General features: G+C 45.2%; 1 protein-coding gene across 9 annotated transcripts in view; it reads left to right on the top strand.

The window, feature by feature from the left end:
• Positions 1 to 1,805: 1,805 nt before the first annotated feature.
• TBC1D4 (TBC1 domain family member 4) overlaps positions 1,806 to 10,896 on the top strand; it is a 190,509-nt gene continuing 181,418 nt past the window's right edge. For 8 of the 9 annotated variants that reach the window (XM_045054507.1, XM_045054504.1, XM_045054500.1 and 5 more), the window contains exon 1: positions 4,576 to 5,107. In XM_045054507.1, coding sequence (XP_044910442.1) covers positions 4,610 to 5,107 — 498 coding nt within the window. In that variant the 5' untranslated portion in view covers positions 4,576 to 4,609. Of the gene's footprint in view, positions 2,629 to 4,575; positions 5,108 to 10,896 lie in introns of those variants that run through there. The other variant, XM_045054508.1, reaches the window with a different exon arrangement.

The following is a 10,896-nucleotide window of genomic DNA, read 5'->3' as shown; positions in this document are numbered from 1 at the left end:
GTTAATTATTTTTAATGTTTATTTATTATTTATTTTGAGAGAGAGAAAGAAAAGGGGAGAGAAAAGCAAGCAGACTCCCAGCAGTCAGCACAGAGTCCCGTAGAGGGGCTTGATCCTTCAGATCACAACCTGAGCCATAATCAAGAATCCCATGCTTAATCAACTGAGTCCCCCAGGTGCCCCTCTGTATGATTGCGTTTTAAGAGTGATTTTGTGGGAATGCAAGCTGGTGCGGCCACTCTGGAAAACAGTATGGAGGTTCCTCAAAAAACTAAAAATAAAACTACCCTGTGACCCAGCAATTGCACTACTAGGCATTTATCCAAGGGATACAGGTGTGGTGTTTCGAAGGGACACATGCACCCCCATGTTTATGGCAGCACTATCAACACCAGCCAAAGTATGGAAAGAGCCCAAATGTCCATCGATGGATGAATGGATAAAGAAGATGTGGTATATATATACAATTGAGTATTACTCGGCAATCAAAAAGAATGAAATCTTGCCATTTGCAACTACATGGATGGAACTGGAGGGTATTATGCTAAGTGAAATTAGTCAGAGAAAGACAAAAATCATATGACTTCACTCATATGAGGACTTTAAGAGACAAAACAGATGAACATAAGGGAAGGGAAACAAAAATAGTATAAAAACAGGGAGGGGGACAAAACAGAAGAGACTCATAAATATGGAGAACAAACTGAGGGTTATGGAGGTGGTGGGAGGGGGGATGGACTAAATGGGTAAGGGGACTAAGGAATCTACTCCTGAAATCACTGTTGCACTATATGCTACCTAATTTGGATGTAAATTAAAAAAAAAAAAATTCAAAGAACGTTTATAAATAAATAAACAAATAAAATAAAAAATATCCTTTAAAACAGATAAAAGTGATTTTGTAGGGGTGCCTGGGTGGCTCGGTCAGTTAAGCCTCTAACTCTTGATTTCAGCTCAGGTCATGATCTCATGGTTCCTGAATTTGAGCCCAGGTAGGGCTCTAGGCTGACAGTGTGGAGCCTGCTTGGGATTCTCTCTCCCTTTCTCGCCTCTCCCCTCGCTCTCTCTCTCAAAATAAATAAATAAACAAAAATAAGTAAAACTGATTCTGTAAACAACAGATTCCTGGATAACTTTACGTTGTTACCTTTTTGTGGGTTAGGTGAACTAATTTACATTATAGTTGCTATTTGGAGTTACTGCAGCCATACTGTTTTCAGTTTTCTACTTATCACACTTTATTTTTGTTTCATTGTTGTTGTTTTTTTCTTTTCATTCTCTTCCTTTTTCCACCAAATGGATAAATATTCTACTGGTTTGAAAGTCATACATTGTATTTTGGTTTCCTAGTAGTTACCTCTTATTTATTCCTTCTTCATCTCCATCTTCCAAGTTTGGGGAAACTTTTCTAAGTATCTAGAGCAAGGGAAACTGACTCTGAGCCCATACTCTAAATCTTTTGCCTTTGCCAAGTCTTTAGTTTTTGAAACCTGAAGGCTAAGAACGGACTCTTTTGTTATCTGTATTCTGCTGTGTCATCCTTCCACTGGAGCAGAGGAGATGCAGTGCCCTGGCTGCCTGGGCTGAGGGAAGGTCACAGGGAACAAAGGAACAATAGAGGGAAAACCCTGTTATTATCTCAAAATTTTATTCAGTCACGAATGCTTGCGCTCTATTTGCCACTCCATTCGGAGCTCCATTACAACTGTTGGGAGGCATCCTATTATTTTCTAGTACTTGATAATTAGCTGGTAGATACATTTAGTATGTTTATGAAATTAGCTAACTAAATCACTTGGTACATCACCTCTATGATATTAAAACTCTCATTTGAATCTTCGGGTTCTTAAATTCTAATTTGCTATTCATTCGTTCATTCATTCAACATTTATTAAGAACCTATTACATGTCGGCTACCTTGCTGGAGGAAAATATGGGCCAAAAAAATAATCCCTCTCAAGATGCCCTCTTTGTGGTGGGGGACACAGACAAATCACTTGAGAATTACGAAGAATGCGTTAAGAGCTATAATAGAGGAATGCATTAAAAAAGAGCAAAGAGAGGCCTGCTAACTCTGGATGGGTGAGAAACATCTTCACAGAAGAGTGACTTTTGAGTTGCGCCTTAATGAATGGACACTCAAGTAGCGAAGGATGAGGGAAGTTCAAGCTGTGGAGCGACAGGAAGAGCAATAGGGAGAGGAAGGCACCTGTGAAGCCCCATGGAGAGTGAGCCCGGTATGCGGTTGGGGATGGAGGTGATGTCTGGTGTCTGGATGTGTGAGTAGGGGAAAAAGTAGATGTTGGGTTGGATGGAAGGTGGATGTCATAGGTGGTGATGCCTATAAGACTATTCAGGAGATATTTTTCTTGCAGGACAGCTCTCCTCTTTGTGCTGGCTCAGCATTCTGGGCTGCATTGATTACAAGCAGCCTCCATATGCACATGTTTCCATGATCCCTGGAGCTGAAAGGGGGCTGGAGTGGAGACTACTGGCAATTAAATCCTTCTGCTTAAGATGCAGCCCAAGTCATCACTGCCAAAACAAGTCTTAAGACCGTGCCCAACTTTAAGGGGCAGAGAAGAGCTGCCTTCTCTTGTATCGGTATGCAGAGAGGATCAGATATTGGTAAGCAGTAATAATACTCAATGCATACTAAGACAAGCATGACAAAAAAGTTACAAAGAAAAGGCTAAAGGCTTTCAGAGCAGGAGGCAATGATAAAAGACAATTCTTCTGTTTTTCTATCAATGAGTGCAAGTTTATTGCTTCACTTTCTTTGACCAGTAGGAAATGGTCTGCTGGGACTTCGAACTCAATCCCAGCTCCCAAGCTGTTTGACTTGGTGGAACGATGCTCTCCCCAGATCTTTGTTTTTTTTTCCCTCTCTTTTATGGATCCCACATATGTAGCCTAGGAAAATGGGATCTGAATAAGAGAGTTACTGGTAAGGTTCTAGAAGGTTTCAATCTACATTCCAAGAACTTTTCACTGCTTCTTGAGGACATGGGTCTATTTTGCACAAAGTGGTAGAGTGGTTAAATCAAATGACTAAACCTAAACAATTAATAAGGTCTCCATCTTGGAGCTCGGATGTTTATTTCCAATAAAATCACCAGGATGTACCCAGAAATTGAACACAGGAAAAGTGACAATTGACCATAGCCATTTTACATAAAATGGATAAAAAATAGTTTCAAGGCTTTACAGAAAGTGAGAATATCATTAAACTGAAAACACTGAGAAACCTTTGGGTTTGGATTTTCATTCTTCCTGTAAGTACTTTGGAGAGAGGTGGGAACTTTCAGAGTCTTTCCCTTTTATTTTGTTTACCTCTTATCGAATTCATTACAATTCAGTAAGAGTAAAAAGAACGAGAATCTAATTTGCTCAAATGAAAAAAATATTTTTCTTTCTGGTTTAAAGTTAGAATGATCAAATTATCCCTTAAATGTCTTTCGAGTTCCGTGGAACTACAGATTACTGCACATAAAAGAGTGAGAAATCTCTACACCTCTGAGCTGGGTATGTAGAATGAATAAAATAGGATTCTTTTGGATGTTGTTTGGAATAAGATTCAGAACTTATTACGCAGGCTTCAGAAGGAATTGAAGCCACGCAAATAAATGCTGTTCAAAAAACCAGAAATCCCAACGCCCTCTTGAGAGGGGGCCCCCTCTCCAGGGGGCAGCAGAGACGCGCGGGAGGACCGAGACGTCGGGGACCAAGGAGAGGGCGAGTCGATCCCGGCAGTGGCCGGGCCTGCAGCGGGGTCGCTGCCCCAGGGGCGGATTGGAAGGGCGGGCTGGCACAGGGGCCGGAGGAAGAGGCGGAGAGGTGACTTCACCGAAAAGCTTTTAGGGGCCAGGCTCTCTCCGCCCGCTGGACGGGAGGCGGGGTAGCAGCTCGGTTAAAGTAGCAGCCTGGAAGGAAGGAAGGAGCGAGGGAGGGACGGGAGCAGCCGGGAGGAGGAGCAGCGAGCTGGGCCGCGGCGACGGCTGGGGGAGCGGCCCAGCGTGGCCACGTTTGGGTCTGGTTATTTTCCAGTGAACAGTTCTCGCACGCCCTTCCTGAGGCACGGCTGATCGCTCCGAAGCCCGGCGGCCCCGACCTTCCAGGTGACAGCCGGTCACCCTGGTAGGAGTCAGCTCCGCCCCAAGTCACCCCGCCCGCCCAGAGCCCATTCCCCGCCCAGCCAGCCTCCCTCCGCCTGCCCGAGGCGAGCGCGGCGGCCGCAGCGGCTCTGCAGCGCTGGAGCAGGCGGCGGCCGGCGGCAGAGCGGGGCCCTCGGCGGAGGAAGGGGGAAGTTCGGCCCCTCGGCGCTAGCCCGAGGAAGGAGGATGACGATTTAACCCGCCCTCTCCTGCCAGTCCGGCCGCGGGGCGCTCCCGCCGTGCCCGCCGCCCGAGTCTCCGAGCCTCGCCCGGGGAAGTGCCGCATGGGGCAGGGCCGCTGAAGCGCGGAGTTCGGTGTCTCGCCGTGCCAAAAGCGGGCGCGGGCGCGGGCGCCGGTGCGGCAGTTGGCACAGTTTCGGCGGCGCCTTCGGCGCGAGAGTTGGGGGCGCGGCGCGCCTACCCGGCCGCCTCGGTGCCTTCCAGAGGCGCGAGTTATGGAGCCCCCCAGCTGCGTTCAGGATGAGCCGTTCCCGCACCCCCTGGAGCCTGAGCCGGGCGCCCCTGCGCAGCCGGGCCCCGGGAAGCCGGGCGACAAGCGGTTCCGTCTGTGGTACGTGGGGGGGTCGTGCCTGGACCACAGGACCACGCTGCCCATGCTGCCCTGGCTCATGGCCGAGATCCGGCGGCGCAGCCAGAAGCCCGACGCGGGCGGCTGCGGGGCGCCGGCCGCCCGCGAGGTGCTTCTGGTGCTCAGCGCGCCCTTCCTGCGCTGTGTCCCCGCACCCGGCGCCGGGGCCGCGGGGGGCGTCGGCCCCGCGGCCGCGCAGCCCAACCCGGCCGTGTTCATCTTCGAGCACAAGGCACAGCATGTCTCGCGCTTCATTCACAACAGCCACGATCTCACCTACTTTGCCTACCTGATCAAGGCGCAGCCAGACGACCCCGAGTCGCAGATGGCCTGCCACGTTTTCCGCGCTACAGACCCCAACCAGGCAAGACTGCGTCTGGAGGCGCGGGGGCGGGTCTGGCACACCCGGGGTGGAGGAGCAGGGCTGGAGGCTTTGGGACCCCTCGGGAAGGACCTGTGGTCAGGGCTCCTGGCGCGCGCCTTCCACGTGGCACGCTCCAGCGTCCACTCCTCCTGCCCCAAGGACCAGGAGTCGGGAGCTTGGGTGCGGGGCTAGCGGGCCGGCTGGACGGCGGGAATGAAACCCTTGCAGGAGCAGGGGAGAGGGGAGGAGGCGGAGAGTGGTCCCTGGGATGGTGGAGAGTGCGCGCCACAGGAGGACGCAGCGAGCTGCGCGCGTCTGGGGAGGAGAGTGGTGTCTGGGGTGTGACTGGAGATGGCAAACCCGGCCGTGTGTGTGTGTGTGTGTGTGTGTGTGTGTGTGTGTGTGTAAAACAAGGAAGAGTGTCGGGTTCCCAAAGGCCCTGCACTCGCTCTCGGTCTTGGTCGAGTTCTGCACCTTAACCCACTTGGACCATGGAGTCCTAGTTACCACAGCACCTGCTGGTCTGGGAGTTGGGAGGCTATTTCGGAGCGGGATTTAGGGAGAAGTTAGCGGACTCTTGTCAGATTATCAGCGAGCAGAATAGGAATCTGCGTTTAGATTCGTTGAGTGGAAAGAAAACTTTTTCCTTTTGCAATTTTTTTATGCACTTATTGGAGACAGAATCAGTATCAACTTGGGTGATTTAAACAGCAGTGTCGTAAAAGAGGTCAAAATCTGTTTTCTAAGATTTCCCCAAAGTCTACTAAATCGAGGTGCCTGTTACCAAACAGTGCATTTTTTACTTCCTTAAAAACAGGCGCGCTTTTCTATTGAATGGCGACACGAATCTAAACTAAACCTTATGACAGTGATTATGTCTTTGAAAACTGGTTTTAAAGTAAGTGTAAAGCGTTTTTACTATATGATAAACCCCAAAGTGCTATTCTAAAAATAGTTATTTGATGTTTGCAAAGTACTTTAGATTCTTTAGAAAAGTCATGTTATCTAGATCTAAATATAGTCTCAGTTGCAACACGTGGCAGTTCCTTTGGTAGCTGGGAAATTAACAACAAAGGAGAAAAACATCCTATAAATAAGGCTTTTGCGCCCTTAATTCGTTATTTTTTTCCACGTTTATTTATTTGAGAGAGAGAAAGTGGGCGGGAGCATGGTAGGGGAGAGGCAGAGAGAGGAGAGAGAATCCCAAACCAACTCTACACTGTCATTGTGGAGCCTGATGCAGGGCTCCATGCAGGGCTGGATCTCACAAACCGCGGAGGTCATGACCTGAATCGAAATCCAGAGTTGGACTCCCCTTAGTTCATTATTTTAGTGACTGTAATTGAAAGACCAGTAATTTTTCACCAAAGGCCTGTAGCTGAATTGAAGAAAATGAAAGTTTATTGTCTTAGATTTAATCAGTTATTTTATAAACTAGATTAATATCCACATCCAGAGCTCCCATTATGAAGTGAGCAGTTTTAACATATATGACACTGTTAGATGTATGTTGAGATACCTTTTTACAGATAATCTAAACATCCCAACCATGATTAAAGTGAACATCACTTTGTGCTTATGTGTTCCAAGATTATTTTTAGCTTTCACCCCTGTCAAAATGGGAGTGCAGCAGTTCTTTGTGTCTGAAAGTTCTCACCATTTTTATTAAGATTTTTTTGGTTCTGTCGGTAAGGAGGAAGAAGTTGCATTTTCCAGGACTTTGAGGAATGTTTTATGATTTTTGGTACTTTATGTTGAAGTCATTTTGTTCAGATGTGATACATGATACATCATTGCTAATTTCACTGATAGTAGAAATTTATTTATGTTGGGGGGGTTGGGTCATGGCAATTTGAATTCTTCACTGTGGCTTTTGAGTCCCTCCCAGATTCATTGTTAGGGGATCAATTAAAAACATGCCCTTTTATTTACCTTAATTATGTATTTAGGTGTTTGAGGCTGAATGTGCTATTATTTTACAAATAATAACATGCTTAGGCTCATTTCTCCCTTTTGATCCTGTAGGAGCAGTGGAAACCATATGTCCTTTTGATAAAAGAAAAAAAACACAACTTTTCCTATTTATTGCCATTTCCCAGTTAAGTCTTTGATCTAAAGATATGGATTCCAGTTTACTCTGAACATAGAGAATCCTGGCAGAGGATCCTTAATTTGAAAGGCCAGATGTTGCTCCCTTAAGGATTATCTCCAGCAGTATGTAAGTGGTTGCGAACTCAAATGCCTGGGAATGATTGAGTGAGGACTGTGGAGGCCTAGACAGTGGCCATCATTTCTTAAGGACTTACTTACACAGCACCAGTTGCAAACTCTGTTAAAAAGATACAGGCCTGGTGTTGTCAGAGCTTCTGATTTCCTAAGAGTGGAAGTCTGGATTTTTATATATGACTTTACGTTTTCAAGGATTAGCGACTATTTTAAACATTTAAGATTTCTATCTGGACCAAACAAAACACATCTGAGGTTTGGCCTCAGAGGTTTAAGGGCTGCCACTTTCTATCTTTTTCATAAACATTTGTCGAATGGACAAGTGCAGTCATCAGACACTGTGCGCTTTTTGCCACATTTCCGTGTGAGCATCTGAATCCATTTGGTATGGCTCTCATAGTAGGGAGAGTTAGGGCCATTTGGGGGGAAGAATTTAGAGGTAAAATTCTCGGAAGTGATGATTCTACAGCTGAACTGGTTAAAGGGATGGATTCCTCACATTATTATCATCTAGTGGTATGCCTCACATAGAGTAGGCTTTGGATGGTTCTGGACACCTTTGAGATCAGAAGGAAAGAGACCTACTGTTTGTTTTGCATCCGAGTTCTACATTTGTAATAATTTTTTTATGTTCATTCATTTTTGAGAGATACAGAGAGACAGAGAATGAGTGGGGGAGGGGAAGAGAGCAAGGGAGACACAGAATCTGAAGCAGGCTCCAGGCTCTGAGCTGTTAGCACAGAGCCTAATGTGGGGCTCGAACTCACAGATCGGGAGATCATGACCTGAGCTGAAGTCGGATGCTTAACCGACTGAGCCACCCATGCACCCCCTCTAGTTCTACATTTGTAGTGGAGAATTATTTAGTTGGGCTTTAAGATCATTGTTAAAAGGTGTCTAGTCACTGAACAAAGTATGGAAAGTAGCCTAGAGCGGTAGGCCTGCAAACATCCATGAGTAAACTTGCCTCTCATTTGTCTCTCATGCCTGTCCCTTTCCTGACATAGGCCTGTCTGGAGGAGGCCATAAAATTCATTGTTTAATCTGGAGTGTTTTTTTATTGAGAAAGGAGGTACCACTAATAATTACACAGACATAACAAGTATAAACCTGGACCGTGTAGGGAAGACCAGGATATACGGTGACCACAGCTAAATGGCGGTTTGTGTTCAAGCCCAGCCACTGAGATGGAAGATTGTGGTTTCCGTATATAAAATGATAAGGTTTTGCCGAGTATCTGCTCACATATCTTTTGGGGGATGGATCAACATGTGACTTCTGAGATGGGAGTCCTATGCTAGCAGCTTGGGTCTGTTGTGGGGAGTTGCCATAGTGATGTGCCCTCTGTCTCCACACCTTCTTGGTGGGTCAGAGTCAATTTAAGGACGTGGGGTCTGAAGGAGCACTCAGCCAGAATGGCCTAGTGAACTGTTTCTCCCAGGTGCAGAGAGAGGAGGAGGTCAGGAGCAAATGAACCAGTTCTAGATCAAATATATGCCTGTGCAGATTGGTTCCCATTTATTCAAGCCTGTGTGGTCTTGCACAGGAGGAATGTCAGCCGTATTTCGGCCAAATTTCGATATTTCAACTAGTAAAAGTACTTAACTATATGTTAGTTTAAAACTCCCATTGGAATAAATTGAGCTATAGACTTAAAACTGGTTGAAGAACTGAGAATATGTGATTCTCTAAGACCTAGGGTAGGTCCCTAATATTCTTCAAATTTTTATCTTTATCTACTTTCAGAAAGAGACTATATAGCATTATCTTAACTTTCCAATTAAAAAGCAGAAATTGTGTCATGTTATATCTATTTTACCGTATAAAAAATCAACAGTTGTTAGTGTTTATATAAATATTGTCAGAGATTAAAGAGGTGAATTATCATTAGCATGAGACTCTGCATGAAAATTATATTCCCTAAGTATAGACTGAGCAACCATTTAAAAACAAAAACCTTATTACTTTAATTTTTGTTGATTTTTTAATGTACATATTTATCGAAGCTTGAAAGAATGTAATTTCAAAGAGATTTTATAAATTGTGTTCTTAAAATTCTTAAAAATGAACTTGCCAGCAAGATGTCTGGGTGGCTCAGTCGGTTAAGCCTCTGACTTGAGCTCAGGTCATGATCTCACAGTCCGTGAGTTTGAGCCCCACGTCAGGCTCTGTGCTGACAGCTCAGAGCCTGGAACCTGCTTCAGATTCTGTGTCTCCCTTTCCCTCTGCCTCTTCCCCGCTTGTGCTCTGTCTCTGTCTCTGTCTCTGTCTCTCTCAAGAATAAACATTAAAAAAAAGAAAGACCTTGCCACCAGTTTTTTTTCCAGCTCTAAGTCCTTTAAATTTATACTTTTGTTGTTGTTGTTCTTAAACACTTAGCATTTTCTGAGCTTTATTCAGGTAACCGATTTTCAATTTACTTTTGTTGGTATTTTTCAAAAGGTCATTTCTCAGAAATTCTTACTCATAGTTGAGGGATGGGAATATACTAGTCAGGAAACTGGAGGAATAGAAATCTGGAAGTTTTCATATTTTTCTCCTTGCCTGCTGAGTAGACTGTGCCATTCTAGACAGGTAGCTCTCTCTCCTTTCGTGTTGGCTATAGTTTTTTGTGTGTGTGTGTGTGCCTTCTCCTCCTCCTGATCTGAGTTGGAGGTTAATTTGCCCTGGCTCCATGGTAGAGTCTTGACTTTGATATCTGGGGGAAAGGTAAAAATGTGTGCCCAGAACCTCCCAGTTGTGAGGGAGTGTTAGTTATAATGAATATTGAGACCGTTCAGTATCAGAACTTGTTTATCATAAGCCGGAGCTCTGGTTCCCAAATGTGAGTATGCATCAGAATTACCTGGAAGCCTTGTTAAAGCACTACATTCACTTTCTTTCTTTTTTTTTCCAATTTAAATTTTTTTTAATGTTTATTTATTTTTGAGGCAGAGAGAGCAGAGCATGAACGGGGAGGGTCAGAGAGGGAGACACAGAATCTGAAGCAGGCTCCAGGCTCTCTGAGCTGTCAGCACGGAGCCCGAACTCGAACTCACAGAGCGGGGCTCGAACTCATGGACTGTGAGATCATGACGTGAAGCGGTCACATGCTTAACCAACTGAGCCACCTAGGCACCCCTGCACTCACTTTCTGATGCTAACGAGTTCCCACATGATGCTCAGTCTACTGGCCTGGGGACCACAGTTCGAGGATCCACTGCCCTCAAAGATTTTACCCATTTGTTGGGTTATATGACCACTTCTGTTTCCTTGGTTATTTTTGCAGTTGTACTCAGACTTGAAAGTTCAAGATGAGTGTGAGGAGGGATAAAATCTGACTATAGAAGATTTTTAAGGAACTCTTCAATGTCTAGCTTAAAGCTTTGCATATCTGCCCAAGATAAACATTATTCTGCCAGGTATCCTCAGACTATCCATATGTTGAATGAAAACTTTACCTTTCAAGCCAAAGTTTTAAGTTCTGCAGATGGAATAAACAATTAAAAAAGTTTTTTTTATATTTATTTATTTTTTGAGAGAGAGAGGCAGAGCACAAGTGGGGGAGGGGCAGAGAGAGAATG

This window comes from Felis catus, chromosome A1 (genome assembly GCF_018350175.1).
Source record: "Felis catus isolate Fca126 chromosome A1, F.catus_Fca126_mat1.0, whole genome shotgun sequence".
In the NCBI taxonomy this organism is placed as follows: domain Eukaryota; kingdom Metazoa; phylum Chordata; class Mammalia; order Carnivora; family Felidae; genus Felis; species Felis catus.
The sequence above is the reverse complement of the archived record's forward strand: the minus strand, read 5'-3'. Positions and strand labels throughout refer to the sequence as shown.